At 26.5% G+C, this 20,740-nt stretch overlaps 1 protein-coding gene across 2 annotated transcripts in view; it reads right to left on the reverse strand.

Moving 5' to 3' along the window:
- LOC123262632 (neuroligin-4, Y-linked) overlaps positions 1 to 20,740 on the reverse strand; it is a 338,434-nt gene that overhangs the window by 16,751 nt on the left and 300,943 nt on the right. For both annotated transcript variants that reach the window (XM_044724914.1, XM_044724913.1), the window contains exons 6-8: positions 18,921 to 19,153; positions 8,278 to 8,490; positions 5,643 to 5,781 (exon numbers count right to left, since the gene is read on the reverse strand). In XM_044724914.1, the coding sequence (XP_044580849.1) occupies positions 5,643 to 5,781; positions 8,278 to 8,490; positions 18,921 to 19,153 (585 nt within the window). The remainder of the gene's footprint in view (positions 1 to 5,642; positions 5,782 to 8,277; positions 8,491 to 18,920; positions 19,154 to 20,740) is intronic.

The raw sequence follows: 20,740 nt of genomic DNA on the forward strand, positions 1-20,740 counted from the left end.
TAATAATAGAAAAATGTTTATGTTCATAATAATAGAGCAATCATATCAAAAATATAAAGTAATTTTTATATATTTTTTTGCTAATAAATGTTTTTTTGTAAATAAAAAATGATCTTTCACTAGAGTGGAAAAATTTCTTTTTCATAATTTTTATTCACCTATGTACTTAATCTTAAATTGTTTATTCCAACTCAGTTATTATTGTGTTAGATAATATTGAAAAATATTGTAGCAATTCTAAAGTTTCTCCAATAAAAGGGATATTTTCTCACTATACAATTAGAGGAGCAAAGCAGATATGGAAATTCATTGTTTATTTTTACAATTTCATTTTTTTTTAAACAAATTATTTATTTACAATACACACGTTGAATATTTATTAAATCCACCTTTTGGGTATGTAACTTTTATTATTTATATGAACAATATTACTTACTTTACATATTTCAAATGATGTTATTAGGAAGCAAGTAAAATTATCGAAATTATTAATAATTTCAAATGCTTCAAAGTGGTCATCGAAGTCACAAATAACTTGCGTTATAATGATAAATATCTCAATATTATTACACATCATCACTATAATATTATGGGAATGGTTACCATAATATTATAAGAATGGTTCCTATAATATTATAGAAATGGTTTCTATAATATTATAGAAACTATTCTTATATATTATGGGAATCATGCCGATATTACAGTTATAATTATAGGTATCGTTCCTATAATTATAGGAACCATTCCCATAATTATAGTAACATTTCCCAAAAATTATGGGTACAATTCCCATAATTTCAGTAATCGCTCCTAAAATGGTATAGGAAAACATTTCATTAAAAGTATACACACAAAAAACAAATTTCTTGCGCCAAGAAAATTTTAAGGAAAACGAAAATTATTTTGGAGCAAGAAAAAATTTTCTTGACTCAAGAAAATTTTCTTGGCTCAAGCAACTTTGACTTCATTCAAGAAATTTTCAATTTTCCTTAATATTTTCTTGAGCCAAGAAAATTTACACTCCAGTCAAGAATTTTTTTTTCAGTGTAGGAATGATTTCCATATTTTTCTCTCCGTGTATTATCAAGATAATTTAATGGAGATCAATTTGACACTTTCCAAAAATGGATTTAGTGCAATAGAAACGAAAAAAAACATCAAAATAGGTCAAAAAATTTTCCTGTCCGTCATGTATGAAACTCCGGAAACACTGTAACTTGCGAAAAAATGCATTAATTGAGTTAAATTTTTTTTTTTTTAATTCTTTGGGAGAATTGTAGGTCACCGAATGCGAATGGCTAGGTAATTCAGTGTTGTTTGTGTACAATTAATAAAATAAAACAAAAACCAGAAGACTGTATATCTATATATTTTGTGTACATTTATCCCACTAGAGACACGTACGCATTATCGTGCTATTTTAGCTGTTTTATAAGGTAAAAGCCCCAATAGATGATCATGTACCAGCATATGATCACTCCATGTATTTGTATACCTATATTTGTGAATATAGATATACAGATACATGGAGTGATCATATACTGGTACGTGATCATCTATTGGGGCTTTTACCTTATATTTTTTTCACACTTTCTATTTTATTAATATTTCATAATTAAATGAGTATTATGAGTCGCGCACTTTTGGATTTTCCAAACTTTTTTTTTTTTTTATTTCTTTTGATTGTTAATTGGTACACTGGAAGAAATTTTCTTTGAAAATTACCATTAAATTCACGGTAATCGTGGAATAGATGGCACGGCCTAATCATTTGTCGGTAAGTGAGATAATTTTTGACTTTTTTTCAATAAATTTTACCGTAGTCATCGTAAAATAGTCTACCATAAAATAAATGAATTTTTTCGTAATTTTTATTTCAAAAATGGTAATATATAAAAGGGCCGCATTATGTTCTACGATTACAGTAAATTTAACCGTAATTTTTAAAGAAAATTTCTTTCCGTATAATATTATATTATTATGTCATTAAAAGAGTAAGGAAAATTTTTTTCTCTGTATTTTTATGTGATAAAATGGGTTTTTTTGTGGTTAAATTTAGTGTAATTGGAAAATTTGTGACTAAAACTTGTGCTTTTTAAAGGTTTGATACACTAAAAAAAAAAAAAAAAAAAATTAACTTGATTAGAGAGAAAAATTCTTCAACTAAGAAAATTTTCTTGATTTAAGTAAAATTTTATTTGATTTAAAAGTTCTTTGTCTTGATTGAAAACAATGAAACTCTTTGAAATAATTTTTTTGGTTCAATAATTTTTCTCTATCTTCTTTTTTTTTTTTTTTTCATTGTATGCTGTTTTAAGATAGTAAATTTATTATAAGTTTTCGACGTAGTTTTAAATAGATTAAAAATTCGTGCTAGATAAATTTTGTTTATTTATTTATTTTTTTACGTATTAATCAACATCTTTATTTTTCAAATATTAATCCATAAAATTAAGAGAATAAGGAAAATTTTATGACGAATATATTTTTAATTTAAAAGGAATTTTCATAGTTAATTTTGAAATCATCAAATAAATCTTGACGTGAATTTTTGTCTTTTTACGATTTTATACATTTTTTTTGAGATAGTCAATTTCGATTTTTTTTGTTCGATAATTTTTTTCCATCACATTTTTATTAAATAGTTATAAATTGATCCTGTGATTGAATTAATTTTAAAATATATTCCAAAAATACCCAAGTTGTGTATATTGTAATTAAAAAAATCAAAAATAATTAAGCCAAACTTTTATAAATCATAAATTCGTAATTCGCGTATTTATAATATTTAGTTATGTAGCTTTTACTATATTATTAGAAAAATGTTTACATGTTTTATGATGTCAATTTAATTTTCAATAATTAATTGAAATCAATGTTACTTATAATTAAATAGTCTATCGATAATTTGAAATAATTAATTTCAAATGACTAATGTAAAACAATTTAATTTTGAATGATCAATATAAAATATTCTGATTGCTTAATTAATTTCAGTTGATTAATTGAAAATGTTTACAATAATAATTTAACGGGCGATCCAAGATAATTAAATGAAATATTGATTCCAAAGCTGAGTAATTAGTAGATTAATTTTAAACAAATTGCAAAATTTGTGAAATTACCATCTAATTATTGATATACTGCGTTTATTGCTTTTTGTGCGCTGATTTGAGGGAAGAAATATTGAATTTTTTATATTTTTATGACCAAATAAACCTAAAAGTTGTTTTACAACTATTCTGCTATATTTGTGCGCATAAGTCACGCTAAAAAGTCACGTTAACTTAATTATATAAGGTAAAAGCCCCAATTATTGACGCTATAAGAGACAAAGTTATGATTTCATTTTTTTTAAGCAATCAAATATAAATATCGATGAATTTTGTTTGTGGTAATGTCTTCAGTAATGTTTTAACTAATCAATTTCTTTTTTTAAAATGATAATCAGTGATATTTACTAATTAATTTTAAATAATTAAATATATGATTCCACAGATTCTGTAGAATCTGGCGCCAAGTTCCGTTAAAATCCGTTGTAAACGGAGCGCCAGACTACCGACCGTGTTTACGGTAAGCAGAACGGTATTTCGAGGTTGCAAAATTTTATTTAATTATATGGTTCTCCTTTTTCCAAAATAATATATTATAAAAAGTAATTTATACTTTATTTTACTGATATTAATTAATTATAATCAATTATAACACTTAATTCACTTAAAATTATTAAATTTTATCAGCACAAACTATAGTAAGCCCAGAAATTTCGATCCTGACTTTTTCGATGGGGAATATCAGCGCCACAGACTAGATAAAATAAAAATGTGTAGTAATCCTTCCTATAGACACGCAACTACAGTAAAAGTGATTCATAGCTTGCATCTATGGCCGCCAGGGTGCACTGGAATTACATCTACATAAACTGTAGCTTTAAGGGATAGTTTGCAGTAAAAATGCAGTCAACACGAGATTTAAGTTGTTATCAATTGTAAATTTTCATTATAATTACAAAAATACTAAAATCCGAACAAAAACAGTTTCACTGTAAAAAGTCGCACCAAGTCCACGTTCATAAGACTATTAGGAAAAAAATTTTTTTTCTTTACAAAAGATACAAAATAAAAAATTAAAAATCCGAGTAACCGATATGATTGTTTATGATTTTCGGAAATTAAAAAATTTTTTGTAAATTTAAAAATTAAAAAATTTTAGAACGTTACTTGGTGTGCGTCATTGTGTATTTCAATTTTTTAAAGTCCTAGTAAATAGATTTTACGAATTTCATTAAAAGTAAAATATTTTGCAACCGCGCACACTAAATACGTTCTAAAATTTTTTAATTTTTAAATTTACAAAAAATTTTTTAATTTCCGAAAATCATAAACAATCATATCGGTTACTCGGATTTTTAATTTTTTTATTTTGTATCTTTTGTAAAGAAAAAAAATTTTTTTTCCTAATAGTCTTATGAACGTGGACTTGGTGCGACTTTTTACAGTGAAACTGTTTTTGTTCGGTCTGGATACACCAATTATTGACGGGTTAAAAAACTGATTGATCTAAATATTGACGTACCGTAATTCCAATTATTGACGCCCCTACTGCACATGCGTCGAATCATTTGGTTATATTGTTATTTATCAAAAACTTGATATAAAGTAATCAATATTATTAAAGTTAATTAATAATAATTTCTATGAATGAATAATTATTATGAAAAATATAACAATTTATTTAAAAACTTATTTAACACTAAAACACGCCGAGTTATTTGACATTTAAAAGCCTTGAATATAATCGCGTATATAACGTATTTTATACTTAAAAAAAGGCGTCATAGCGCTGTAGACTGGCTGTCAATATGGGATTCACCATAAAAATTATGAATTAGTTATTGACTCACATTATTTAACTATCATAAAGCATACAATTAATTTCGATTATTTAATTTTATAAATATTTCATATATTGTTAATTAAAAAAAAACATAGATCATATAATTACATGAAAAAATTAATTTAAACTCGGCAGTTAAAAAAAATGCTTTTCTAACCAAAGTTGTTAAGAAAATAGATGCTCGTAAGCTGATTTGATGAACTGGTGCTAACTTTATTTTTTTTTAATAATTAATATTTAATATTTTGAACTGAATGTGATTTTTTTCAATTTTTTAATTAATTAGAATTTAATAAAAATTTATTTGATCGTTATTCTTATTACAGATAATTTAATGTATTTAAAAATAATTTAGGGTGTCAATATTTAGACCCCCGTCAATAATTGGGGCTTTTACCCTATGTAACTTTATTTTAATAATTTGCAAATAAATAACTAGCGAAGTATTTTTATTTTCAACTTTATTGAGTAAAAGCTTTTTTAAGTTATTTATAGCCTTCTGGTAAGTTACGTCGGTTTTTGAGGTTGAGGTAAAACTGTTAAAAAGAGTAAAAATTGCTTTATAATGTCGGGTATGTTCTAAAGTTTATAAAATGAAAAAAAATTAATTATATTGATTTAATATCTAGTCTTGAAGTTTTTTTCTAAAAGAATTTTCAATTAAGTAAAAATTCAAGAAAAAAAATAATAAATATTTTTAATATTCATTTTTAATTATAATTAATTTAATAAAAAAGTATAAATACCTGGACATAATCTCCAAATTTAGTTTGGTAATCAAAAACATACAAATAAGAATTTCTGTGAGATTGACTATGAAGATCGACGGTTTTAGTTGCTGGTGCTACTGTATTCGCATCACCCAACGCTTCTAAAGTTTCGTCTCTGAAATAAATAAAATAAAATAAATTAATCCGGTATCACTATTTATTGTATCATTATATTTACAATTAATGTCAATTATCGATAATTGATCGTGAATGTCCGATAAATGGCAATTTAATTACGCGACAATTGATTATTGTTTCTAGTAATTAATTCACATGATTGCTTTTGAATGGCGATAATAAAAACGGCTAAGTAAATAGAGTGAATAATGATTATAATAATAATAATAACAATAAAAAATGATAATAATAATAATAATATATAAAAGTATAAAGCCCCGGTGATGCTAGATGAAAAAGTTTTTCAATTTAATTGACGCTCATGAAGAGTTTGAGAGTGAATAAGAGCGTCACTTTGAAATGAATCGCGAGTTAACTGGTACTGTACAAAAGTTCTTTTGCCGGTAATTAAAATTCGAACTTTATAGTTTATTATTATTATTATTATTGTCGTTTATTTATTTTTAAAAATTTATTTTATAATTATAAACTATAATTATAAATTAAGAATTTTTTTTTAGGTAATAATAATAATAATACAAAAAGAAATAACTAGGTTTAAGTGAACATTTTCCTTGTATTATTATTGTATACATTTTATTGTATTATTATTGTATACATTTTCCTTGTATTATTAGGTGTGTATAGATAGATAGATTAGACGGTTAAAAATTTTTTTTTATTTTTTTTTAAACTCAAAACAAATACATTTAAAGATTGTCAGTTTTTTTAAAGTTTCTGACAGTTAGTTTTTTTTCTATAACTAAGAATCTGGTACATAATAAAAAAAATGTTCTTAAATCAAGTATATATTTTTGAAGAGCTCAATATTCTTGGTTTAAGTAGAAAAATTCTTGATTTAAGAAAATTTTTCTTGATTCAAGGAAATTTTACTTAATTCAAGAATTTTTCGTCTTGATTCAAGACAATTACCCTCTTCAAAATTATATTTTTGGTTCAAGAATTTTCTCTTGAATCAAGTTAATTTTTTTTCTGTGTACATAACTGCAGAGAGCGTAAGCAATCAATGTTAAATATCCTATTTTGAATTGAATTCATCTCGGGTTATAGGTGATCAATCGACTTCAAATTTTAAGGGTAGGGTAGGGCGGGGCTAGTTGATCACTTTTTGGTTCGACCTTCCATAACTTTAAGACGATGTATCGGATTTAATCAAGTCATATACTGATAGGTTCGTAATTTAGTCTTCTTCAAAAGATCTAGCGACACAAAAACGATCCGAGTCAAAATTTTCAAGTTATTCCCGGAAATACGCGAGCGCTCCAAATTGCTCAACGTGCCCCACTAGTGAGGCTAGTTTAGAGCATGGGTATGAGGTTAGTTGTGCAATGGCTAAAATAGACAGAATGACTGTATAGAATGATATGAAAACAAAATAAAATTGTAATTAACAAGCAAATATTTAATTTATTATAATTCTACATACGTATAATTATGATTATAAAAATAATTATAAACATAACAATATTAATTATAATTATGTTATATATTTATTAATATAATTTCAATATGAGTTATTTTAATTTTTACATATTATATTAAATCATCACATGTACAAATCAATTGATAATTATTAATTCAGTGAAGAAAAATTTCATTTTTCAATATTGAAAATCTAGTAGGGCTGGTTTAACACGCAGTCAGCGCCTTGCTCAACTAGCCCCAATTGAGGCAACAAAATAAAAGTTAGGTTATAAAAGAATGATAAGAATTAAAAATTAACAATCATATATAATCGAAAGGGCAAACATTAAGTCATCTTTGAATACATTCGTGATCACGAAATAGCATTTTTAAGCGAGTGTAGGAGAAAAATTCTAAAGACCTGTTTTTTTTTTTTGACGCAAAAAAAAACGAAAACGTTTTGTCAGTTAGTCTAAACATCGGACAGCAGTTGACTTTCGCGCGATGTGTTCTCCTCTCGTAACCCTTTCTTTTCACCATTTACACTTTTGTTGTAAGTTGCTTAGTTTTCGAGATATTTCGATTGCACAACTTGCCCCTACGATCAATTAGCCCCGCGCTACCCTAATTGTATCATCATGTCCTTAATAAGTATACAAAAATTTAGAATTTTCTGACGGTATGCCTTAACGACGACAACTACTTTAAGTTATTTTTTTTTCTGTGTAATAGTTATAATATTAACAGTAATTATTATCAATCATAATAATTACACGGAAAGATTAGAACCCGACTGGTTCGTGTTCTGCACCAGACTCAGTCGTGTGCAAGAAAAAATGGAAGAAAAATTAGTTTACACCAGACTGAGTCGTGTGCACACCATAAAGAGTCGTGTGCGCACCAGACTGAGTCGTGTGCGCACATGACTTACTCGTGTTCTGCACAAAACTCAGTCGGGTGCTGCACCAGAATCCGTGCATAATAACCACTCTGACGCCGCACACGAGTGAGTCTGGTGCAAAACACGAACCAGTCGGGTTCTAATCTTTCCGTGTATTAAATAATTTACCTTATACTTGCAGGATGTTGTACAGGTCTTTCCCAGTCAGTATACTCATTAATAATTGTCGCTAATATTTCCGGTTGATGGTATGTGTATGTATTTCTAACAAACTCGCGCAATATTTTTGTACGACGATCAGCCTCCAATCCATACAGGGAGTCGTCAGAGGTCAGCGAAAAATATGACTCTGTTCGGACTACCCCAACCATGAGATCGTATCTGAAAAGAGTAAACATTAATCAGAAAAAAATGCATCTTTTTAATGTCGCCAGAGAGAATTAAACAAATATTTGTGAACCTAAAGGAGTATTTAGTTTTACGTTTGTTTTCTAACAGTCAGTTAATGAATTTCAAGCTTTGTACTTTTATTTTTAAAGTATTTACAAAAACGGTTTGATTTTCTTTTATATACGCGCAAATATATGTACAGCACGCAAACCGGGTAATGAGTTTTCACTGGCGTATATCCTTTGATACAGTATTTGTAATTTACGCAAGCGCTTTTCATATCCGGTAGAAATAAATCAACGCTATTTTACGGGTAAAAAAATCGTCCTTTCATCAATCACGGAGAAGATAAAAAAATTTGTCAATAAATAATTCTACTGAGTTTAATAAAATTTTAATAAAAAATATTTGGTTACTTTTTGGTTTTTCTGCTTCCGTAATCGAAGATTCATATCATCCCCTTGTTTTTAGTTTTAATAAAAGTCTGATCTATTTTTAAATAGATTATCGATTTTACCATAAAAGGTACACGCGGGTAATAAAAACATTCACCGATGTATAAATATATAAAAAAACTAACAACAAGTAAACTTTAGGGGCATTCCATGCGAAATGGAAAAGTGACAAAAATTTCTCTAATTTATTCTAATTTAGTCCTAATTTATTATTGAAAGTTTATATTTTACTAATTTGTAAGGAAAATTTTTTTTAATCAATAAGAAAATCAATTTTTCTTTCCTAGTAACTTTTCAGCCGTACTAACTTGTATCCGGGTCAAATGTTGTTTTAATAGTTTTAAGAACAAATTCATTTTATGTTTGTTATTAACTAACATATTTATTATTATAGTTTTAAGAACAAATTTTTTTATGTTCGTTATTAATTAACACTAAAGTTTAATTTATTAATTAAACACCGAAGTTTATCAAGATCGTGTTGTCAGCATGCTAAATCCTTTATTTGTGTTTTTTAATTATCCTAAATAATTTATAGTTAAATATATAAACAATAATGTTTCTAAGGTTGAAATAATATAAAAGTCTTTTTAATAAACAACTTTATGTAGACATTTTGAACTTGTCCCACCAGTCACAAATGCCTGTCCCACCAGTCACAATAAAAAAAATTTTTTTAATTGTTTCTACTTAGGTAATCAGTCTAATTCTTCATAATATTGAATGTTTGTAGGATAAATTTTGTATTGAGAGAGAAGTATTTTTTAAAAGTTTAGTGGTCGAACTGAAATTCGACTTTAAGTATACCTTTGGTAAGAGAGAAGGATTTTTCTTCGTCCCACCAGTCACACTCACTCAAATGATAATTACGAGAAACTTAAAAAGTAATCGAGGTTTTTGACAAAGGGATGTTGTTAATTAGTTATTCTTCTATATTATGAGATAAATTTTACTATGGTATAAGTTTCAGTCACATAATTATAGTTTATAATTGATGGAATTCCAGAGTCAAATGTCCCACCAGTCACTATGGAATGCCCCTTTATCAACTAAAATAATTTTGTTTTTAATATCGTTCTTTTTATCACGAAATGAATCATTAAAAAAAAATTGACTAGACAAAAATCTCTCGAATCAAGTTAATATTTTTTACAGTGTTTAAATTATATTTAATTATAATTACTAAGTAAAGATGTTATAAATAAATAAATTATGAAATGTTTTGGATAAAAAAAAAATTTTTTTGACTCAAAAATTAATAAATTTACTAGCACCAAAAATTCGTATTATGTGTCAATTTATTCTTTCAACAAACCAAAAAAAAATTTGAAAAATTTTAATTGTTGTAAGAAATTGTTGAAAAAAAGTTTTTTTGTATTTATTGTTGGTTTTGCTGTGTATTATCAATAATTATCAGCATTACAAGTGTATGATTTAAATTATTATTTGTATTGGTTCTACGCCCAGAAGTTTACACGGCTCTGTAGAATTTTATACCGGAATAAATAAATAAAATAAATAAATAAATAAACAAGCAAATAAAGTAATTTAAAATATCCAATAAATAGAGGAATAAATAAAATAAATAAACACATAAAATAAATAAATAAATAAAATATGAAAATTTTTTCACGAGTGGTTAATTTTTTTTTTTTCTAAATCAAGTTAATTTTTTCATCAATTTATAAAACTTGTATTCATTTAAATTTCAACCATAATAATTTTATTTAATAATCTAATTTTTTTTTTTCATTAACCAAAATTTTATAATTATACAAAAGTGAATAATTAACACACTCTACCGACTTAAATTCCGCGATAATTAGCAATAATTTGCATAATAATATTAAAAAATTTATTACACGCAATTAAAACGTTCCTAATTAATAACATAAAATATTATAATAATTATAATCTATATCAATAATTCCTCCAGATGATAATTAGTGTAAAAATGAGGAAATAATTCAAAAGTTAAAGTTCAACGAATTAAACGTAATAAAACAGTGTAAATAACAATCACATAAATATAATTAGTATATGTAATAATAATTAAAATTAATAAAATGAATTTTAGCTGGCTGTCGGCTTATTGAGATGTGATAATGAGGGTATGACAAAGCTTGTCATTTAACAGAAATAAATTACAAATGGTATGAACCTCATTATATATTAATTACAAAACTCGCGGTGCTTAAATTAATTCGGGGTGCCGTGCGTCACGTAACGAAACTTATGGATAATTACTCATACTCATGAAGGCATACTCGTGAATTCCGTGTGCGTTAGCTCGAGATATTCTACACTCAAGCCTCAAAATAATAATTCATAATAATATCATGATATTTATAAAATTAATCAAATTTTTTATCATTATTAAATAACATAGTTCGGAGCAGGGTTTTTTTATTAAACGAAAAAAATATCCTTTGGAATAATGAACGCCTTTGATAATTTTTAAAAATGTAAATAAAAAATTTGCATAATTAAAGCGGAATTTTTTTTTCATTTTTTCTGCAAGCGTATTCATGTAATTTTGCATACTCGCGTAAGCTAAAAGTACTTTTCGCCCTTTACCTTTTTCGTACTTTGAGCATTACTTCAGTGTTTAAAAAAAAGTTACTTTTTATTTTTTTATAAATTTTATTCAGATTTTTTGCCTTTGGGCTAGTTAGTCTGCCCTGTTTACTCTTTTAAATAAGATAGACGTATAACATGTAATATACATCTTCTTACTGCGCTTCTACGCTATATTTACTTTTCTAGTCACTGAGGAAATTTTTTTCTTCCAAATAGAAAAAAAAAAAATCTGATTATATTTATTTAAGCTTGCGATGAAAAATTTCTTTGACTCTAAATTAAATATCTAACCGGTTTATGTAATATCAAGCTTTTATGTTTATGATGAGCTGCAATAAGAATTTTTTATAACAATTTTTAACTAACGCGAAAGAAGAAATATTAATTAACAGCAAACAGCTTTGTTATTTTCAACTAGCTGTCAAATATCCGCTTCGCAGGGCTTCAGTTGAAAATCGGATTTTTATCAAACTATTTTTTAACTTTATATTGTAATAAAATGTTGGAAAAAAAAAAAAAAAAAAAAAAACAAAACATTGCGCCTGACACTAAGGCTCTAACGCAGTCCACGATGGAATCTGACTGGGACGTTACCGCTATACCAGACGCTAATGCGTAGTTACAGTTCTCTTTAAGTTGTACATAAGGTATGGAAGAGACACAGTAAAGGCTATTATACGGTTCATATTTATGACAGTTTACTCAAAAATTGAAGAATCCCATAATAAAATTGAGATGAAATGTATGTGAAACCAATTTATTCGTGATGTGATTGGTTGAAAATATTTATTCTCATTCTGATTGATTAAAAGTGAATCCGAACAAAAACAGTTTCACTGTAAAAAAAATCACGCCCTATTATACTATTAGAAAAAAAAATTCCTTATTTCTTTACAAAAAGATATAAAATAAAAAAATTAAAAAATCCAAATAACCGATATGATTGTATTTGATTTTCGGAAATTAAAAAAAAATTTATTGTAAATTTAAAAATTAAAAAAAAAATTTTGGAACGTATTTAGTGTGCGTGGTTGCAAAATATTTTACTTTTAATGAAATTCGTAAAATCTATTTACTAGGACTTTAAAAAAATTGAAATACACAATGACGCACACCAAGTACGTTCCAAAATTTTTTTTTTAATTTTTAAATTTACAATAAAATTTTTTTTAATTTCCGAAAATCAAATACAATCATATCGGTTACTTGGATTTTTTAATTTTTTTATTTTATATCTTTTTGTAAAGAAATAAGGAATTTTTTTTTCTAATAGTCTTATGAACGTGGACTTGGCGTGATTTTTTTTACAGTGAAACTGTTTTTGTTCGGATTTTAGTATTTTTTGTAATTATAATAAAAATTTACAATTGGTACCAACTTAAATCTCGCGTTGGCTGCATTTTTTATAGCAAACTATCCTTTTGAAGCTACAGTTTATGAAAAAACAATTCCAGCGCACCCTGGCGGATGTAGATGCAAGCTGTGAAATGTATTTTTTTAACTGTAGTTTCCCATCTATTGGAAGATTACCATGCATTCTCGAATTATTTAGTCTATGGCATGTCACTTTTTACATAGAAAAAAAGTCAGGATCGAAATTTTTGAGCTTGCTATAGTTTGTGTTGATAAAATTTAATAATTTCAAGTAAATTAATTATTATAATTGAATATAATTAATTAATATCAGTAAAATAAAGCATGAATTACTGTTATAATATAAAATTTAGGAACAAGAAGTACCGTAGAATTAAATAAAATTTTGTAACCTCAAAATACCGTTCTGCTTACAGTAAACACAGTCGGTAGTCTGGCGCTCCGTTTACAACGGATTTGAACGGAACTTGGCGCCAGATTCTACCGAATCTGTGGATATAATATACATAAACGACACATAAATATATCATGACAACAAATATGAGGCGCGCGCTTGCGCGCGCAAATTAAATTCTAGTCCACTCTTATAATTTAGATGAAACATATGAAAATATATCATGTAAGCAAACTATTCGTAACGTGATTGGTCGAATATATCATAAGCATGAAAATATATGCAAATTTTATAGTCAAGCGCGCGCTTACGCGCGCAAATTTAAATCTGGTCTCACACTGAGAAAAAAGTATTTTGCTACTAAGGATATTTTTTTTTGATAATCAGAATACTTGGTATTGTACTACTAAGAATACGTGGTATTTTGATTATCACAATAAGTATACTGATTATCACAATACCTAGTTATACTGATTATCAGTATACCAATGTAACAGACTATTAGATGTTTATAACCTCACTTTACTAGCACAAATCAATTGACTTATAAAGCTAATAAAACAAATTAAAATTAAAATTAAAAGTGTAATAATAAATTTTTTTATTAAGCTAATATAATAAATATTAGTTGAATTCTATTTTTACCAGTGCATAAATCAAATAAACTGACTGTTAGTGTTAAAACGTCGACGGCAGTGACAGCGCATATATTATAGTTTACTGCGCAGAGTATAGGTCTTGAACTAACTTATATTATTTTGATAATCACAATACTTGATCATCAAAATACCAATTATTGAGATTATCAAAATACTTTTTTCCTAGTGTAGTAATTTTAGTTAGACAGTAAGCATAAATAAATTTTAAGGTTAGGGAACTCTTGCGGTGTTGTCAAGTGTATACCAGTATTTCAGAGTGCTATATTTTTCATTAGTCAATTAAATGTTAATAATTATTTAGTGAGTAAATTTGTCGGAAATTTCCTCAAAAATGTTATTAGTTAATTAAAAAATTTATTTTAAGATGCATAACAAAAGCATTTCTACGTATTATTTTTTTATAGACATTTTTTACACTAGAAGGGTACTTGGATCTCCTTAAAAAAGACTTTTCTGATATTATATTTGATTAGATTGCTTTGAAAAATTTACTTTATTTTGTAAAACACAACCAATAACTAAATAATGTTTTTGAAGAAAATATATTTATTAAATCAATAATTTTTTATTGTTATTTCATTTAGAGAAACACAAACAATGCTCTAATGAAAAATTAAAAAATTACAACAGCTTATAATATCCGTTTTTATGTTTTATCGTGCAGCAGATAAAAAGTAGATCATAATAGCATAACAAAACCAGAAACAAAAACAACAACAAATAATAAAATAGAATAAAAAACATTCCATTGTCTGTATAGTAGATTTAGCTTTTCCCGGTTAGTTGAATAGCCTTAGTTAAGCATTCAGTCGTCTCTAGCTCTATGGGATATTCAGTTTTCGCAAAAGCTCGTGGCTAATTTCTGTTTCGTTTACCTACTACCCGGAGACATTTTCTCCGTGTAATAGAGCTTATTAACTTTTACGATAGCTTTCTAACCACTTCTGAATACTACTTGTGCTGCTAGCTGGTATGCTGGCTCCGGCATTAAACCACTACTTTTTATTTTTACCTTTTATGCGACTACTCTTTATTTAGCTTACTCTATTTTCTCACTTTATACACATGCCTATCCACCCGTTCTACTTTTATTCTCAGATAGGGAATTTCAGCGCTTACCCTAATACTAAATATTAAATTAATGCCATTCAATATTCGTATTTGATCTCGTATGATTTTATTTCGTGGTAAGAAATTTTCAAGTGAATTTTCATACTAATTGCTGCAATTTTTAGGGAGCTGATGATATTTTATTTTGACTTTTTTTTTTTAATTTCATTTGATTTTAAATTTAAGTGAGATAAATTTTTACCGAGTAAAAATTCCGAGTAATTAAATTAGTAAAAACCGAGTAATTAAATTCGAATTATTTGGTGGAATTTATTTATTAATTAAATTTTTTCTCTCCCTACGAATATTTCCAAGTTTATCCAACAATTCGTTATTTCAAACGTATTTATTTGATACTAAAATGAATTTTTCCGATTTTATTAATGGATAAGCCGGTGAGTTCTGATAATATTTTTTTTTTTTTTTTAAGTAAACATTCATTAAGTGTTACTCTAATAAATTTTTATTAGAGAAAAAATATTTCAATAAACGTTAATTGTAAAAAAAACTTTCAATACATTTTGATTATAAAAAAAAAATTTTAGTAAAAATTAATTAATAAATAATTATAAATTTATTGAAGTGTAATGGAAGAAAAATTCTGTAGTGAAAATTTAAGGTAACAGTGACAATAATTATTATATGATAATAATATACAAAAATATATGAAGCATATATAAGTATGTTGATGTAGATATGATCATGTGTGACATTATATGGCGCATATAAACCATATATGAAGTATATGTTATAAATTGATCATATATGTGATCATATATGAAGCATATAAAGTATATGTGGCCATATATAGAATATTTGACCATATATAAAGCATGTATGATTATGATTATATACACAGAAAAAAAAATTTACTTGAATCAAGTAAACAATTTTGAAGAACTTCATCTTCTTGATTTAAATAGAAAAATTTTTAAACAAAGAAATTCTTCTTGTTTTAAGTAAATTTTACTTGATAAAAAAATTTTTCGTCTTGATTCAAAACAACGAAGATCTTCAAAATTATTTTCTTGGATCAAGAATTTTTCTCTTGAATCAAGTCAATTTTTTTTCTATGTATGATTCGTATATGAAGCTTATGTGAGGATGATGATACATTCATAAGATAAATATAGTACATGGGGCATTCCATGCGAAATGGGAAAATGACTAAAATTAAAAATTTTCTCTAATTCATTCTAATTTAGTCCTAATTTATTATTAAAAGTTTATATTTTACTAATTTGTAAAGAAAATTTTTTTTAATCAATAAGAAAATCGATTTTTCTCTCCTAGTAATTTTTTAGCTGTACTAACTTATATATCCGGGTCAAATGTTGTTTTAATAGTTTTAAGAAAAATGTTGTTTTAATAGTTTTAAGAAAAAAATCATTTTATGTTTGTTATTAACTGACATATTTATTATTGAAGTTTTAAGAACAAATTTTTTTATGTTCGTTATTAATTAACACCTAAGTTTATCAAGATCGTGTTGTCAGCATGCTAAATCCTTTATTAGTGTTTTTTAATTAGTTTTTTTTTAATTATCCTAAATAATTTATAGTTAAATATATAAACAATAATGTTTCTAAGGTTGAAATAATATAAAAGTCTTTTTAATAAACAACTTCATGTACACATTTTGAACTTGTCCCACCAATTACAAATGCCTGTCCCACTAGTCACAATAAAAAAAATTTTTTTAATTGTTTCTACGTAGGTAATCAGTCTAATTCTTCATAATATTGAATGTTTGTAAGATAAATTTTGTATTGAGAGAGAAGTATTTTTTAAAAGTTTAGTGGTCGAACTGAAATTCGACTTTAAGTATACCTTTGGTAAGAAAGAAGGATTTTTCGATGTCCCACCAGTCACACTCAGTCAAATGATAATTACGAGAAACTTAAAAAGTAATCGAGGTTATTGACAAAGGGATGTTGTTAATTAGTTATTCTTCTATATTATAAGATAAATTTTACTATAGTATAAGTTTCAGTCACATAATTATAGTTTATAATTGATGGAATTCTAGAGTCAAATGTCCCACCAGTCACTATGGAATGCCCCATATGTGACCCTATATGAAATATGTGAATACACATGAAGCATCTGTGACCTTATATGAAATATGTCACCATACATATGATCATATATATTCACTTAGAGCATATGTGATCAAATATGTTTACCATGTAATATACATCTTCTTACTGCGCTTCTACCCTATATTTACTTTTCTAGCCACTGAGGAAAATGTTTTTTTTCCCAAAAAAAAAATCTGATCTTACTCATTTAAGCTCGCGATGAAAAATTTCTTTGATTTTAAATTAAATATCTAACCGGTTTATGTAATATCAAGCTTTTATGATTATGATGAGCTACAAGGAGAATTTAAAAAAAAATTTTTTAACTGACGCGAAAGAAGAAATATTAATTAACAGCAAACAGCTTTGTTATTTTCAGCTGGCTGTCAATTATCCACTTCGCAGGGCTTCAGTTGAAATTTGTGATTTTTAGTAAAACTATTTTTTAACTGTACATGATAATTAAATGTTTAAAAAAAAGTACAAATTGATAATATTAATTATTTTTTGTAATTAAATGTAAAAAAAAAAAATCAAAAGGTTGCATCGGGCACTTAGGCTCGAACCCAGATATTACCAGAGATATAAACCATTTCGTTACCGCTAAACCAGATACAACCAGTGTATAAAGGGATCTCTTTAAGTTGTACATAAAGTACGAAAGAGACAATGCTAATGTTTTCTTAGTTTTAGCTTCACATTAAAAAAAAAAGTTTTTAAATTATTTATTATTCAAATTTTATTTAATATTTTGATTTTAAATAAATAAGAATTGAAAAGAACAAATTTTTGGTTGAAAATTATTATTCCTTAATTTTTTTTTGTTAAATTACGGCTGTCCGAAAAAATTATAAATTTTTTTCAATTTTTTTGGATCTTTCTGAATTTTTTAAAAATAGTAAAAATTTTTTTTTCCACTTTTTCTTAGTTAGTACGATAGCAGCATTTATATAAATTAATAATCTTTTTTATTATTTTGTTTCAGATCATTAGAAAGCTCGCAATCGTGACAAGATTGGCGCGTCATTTTTGTTGTATCCCCCCCCCCCCACTTCAACACTATATAAATTTTTCAGTTTTGTATTTTTTGACTTTTTTTATTTTTTTGTATTCTCAAAACATTAATAAACGCCTGATAAAAAAATGGATGGTAAAAATATTTTTTGTTTTTTATTTATAGCACCCGAAAAAATACCTCAAATTCGTGCTTCTACACTGGAATACCCCCTTAAATTTCTCTTGGTTTAACTCTTTCCCAGTTGACCTTGAATCCCAACTCTCAATTTGAATCGTACGTCTTATTCTTAAAATGAGAGAGCTATAGTCTATTTTTTAGAGAGGGGGCCGGAAAAATGGTAGAAGGGGACGCTTGACTACACTACCACAACTAAACTTTCACTCATACAGCCTTACAACGAACTTTGATTGGCTCTATCCCCACTCGACTCACATCTAGACTCACCGATACTTCAAGCCGGGAACGGGTTAAAAAAGATAAATTTCAAAACAAAACATTCTTGAATAAAGACAGCCGGTTTAAAAGTAATTTTCTTGGAAATAATATTTCTCTTTAATCAATTAATTTTTTTTTCATTTTCTATTTATAGGATTTAAAATCATCCACTTTAAATATTATTAAAATATTCAGTGTTCGGCTGGATAAAATTGGTGACATACGATTATATGTTTCAAATATGAGTTATTATGATAGTAAATAAAAAAATTTCTATAAAAATGAACTAAAAAAAATTTAAATAACAGCAAATACCTGCTCAATTTAGCAACAACATCCTTCCGTAGTAGAATATTATTGAGTGTATTGATAGTGTCAACTTGTAGCGTATAGTCCAAATCCTCGGGATCTCCAGGATCAATGACAACGCCGTCGATACTAGGACCAAAGGCCGGGGCAAAAGCCAGTCCCTGGACAGGAACAGACAGGAGATTTTCCAGTGGGACTTCTCTCAGACATTGAAGCAACAACTGGGGATCATGGCTTACCTGTCAAATCCATCCAAATAAATAAATAACTTTTATTTATAGATAAAAACTTTATCTATAACTTAATTTTCTCGCCTTGTTGCGCTTGTATACAATATCATGCTTATTATTTTATAGATCAGCTTAGACCAATAAAAGTATTTTATAGTTTATCTCCATCAAATAAAACTTTTCAAGCACGTATTTTATAGCCATACAGATTGTTATTTTTTATCCTTTTATTTGGATGCTATGAACACTAAAACTTCAATCAAAGCGATATCCACGCTAGTTTAACGAGGTCACTATGAAATAGAGTTGACGCGACGTTAATTATTGTATCTGTTTTCCATTTAGTTCATTTTCCGTCTGATGACATACTACGTGCTGAAACGTTTTCCGTTAAATAACCATGTTGATAAATTTATTTATTATGAGTTTACACGCGCTTATTATTTTCATTATTTTAATTAATACTAATTTTAAACCAATAATTCATTATTTTAATTAATGCTCATTATCAACCAATAATTCATTAATTTAATTATAATTTGTTATTTATTTACTCATACAGAATTTTTTTTTGCTATCTGATCCTATAAAAGCACATTAGAATTTTTAATTAATCTAAATATCATACATTGATCCTTTTTTAATTGAACTAAGCAAAAAAAGTTTGGAAATTCCAAAAGTACACGCCTCATAACGTTCATTCATTTTTTAAGAAAAAATAAATTGTGTAATTAATTAAAAAAAAAATAATTAAGTGATTTCTTACAGATTAATTAAAAGCACGATTTAAAAATTGAATACAAATTTAAAATAAAAAAAAAAAACGTAAGCTAGGCTACTGATATGAAATATGGCAGTAGTTCATCGAATTCTTAAATTAGAAAAAGAAGCTCGGTCTCGAAATATCAATTTGTTTGAGAATAATCGGTATATTCGAAATGAGATAACAGGACGTCCACGTAAAATTTTTTATGAAACTTTTTTTTTTTAAATAGCAACATTAAATTAAGGAGATCCACGCGAAGTAGTAAAATTTTTTATGAAACTTTTTTTTTTTAAATAGCAACATTAAATTAAGGAGATCCACGCGAAGTAGTAAAATTTTTAAACTTAAACTTCCTTGGCCGTACACACACACACACACACACACACACACACACACACACACACACACACACACACACACACACACACACATACAGACGTACGGACATCATCGCGGAAACATTCGGGGAGGCTTCCTAGGACCTCAAAACGTCAACATCCGTTGAAAACTCGATTTTCGAAAAACGGGGTGAAACCAATAACTTCCCGATTTTTGAAAATTTTCAATTTTCTTAGCGGGAAGTTAAAAATGGCTCTCCATTTATTAGTATAGATAGATAGATAGATTAGACGGTTAAAAATTTTTTTTTATTTTTTTTTAAACTCAAAACAAATACATTAAAAGATTGTCAGTTTTTTTAAAGTTTCTGACAGTTAGTTTTTTTTTTATAACTAAGAATCTGGTACATAATAAAAAAAATGTTCTTAAATCAAGTATATATTTTTGAAGAGCTCAATATTCTTGGTTTAAGTAGAAAAATTCTTGATTTA

This window comes from Cotesia glomerata, linkage group LG4 (assembly GCF_020080835.1).
Source record: "Cotesia glomerata isolate CgM1 linkage group LG4, MPM_Cglom_v2.3, whole genome shotgun sequence".
NCBI lineage: Eukaryota > Metazoa > Arthropoda > Insecta > Hymenoptera > Braconidae > Cotesia > Cotesia glomerata.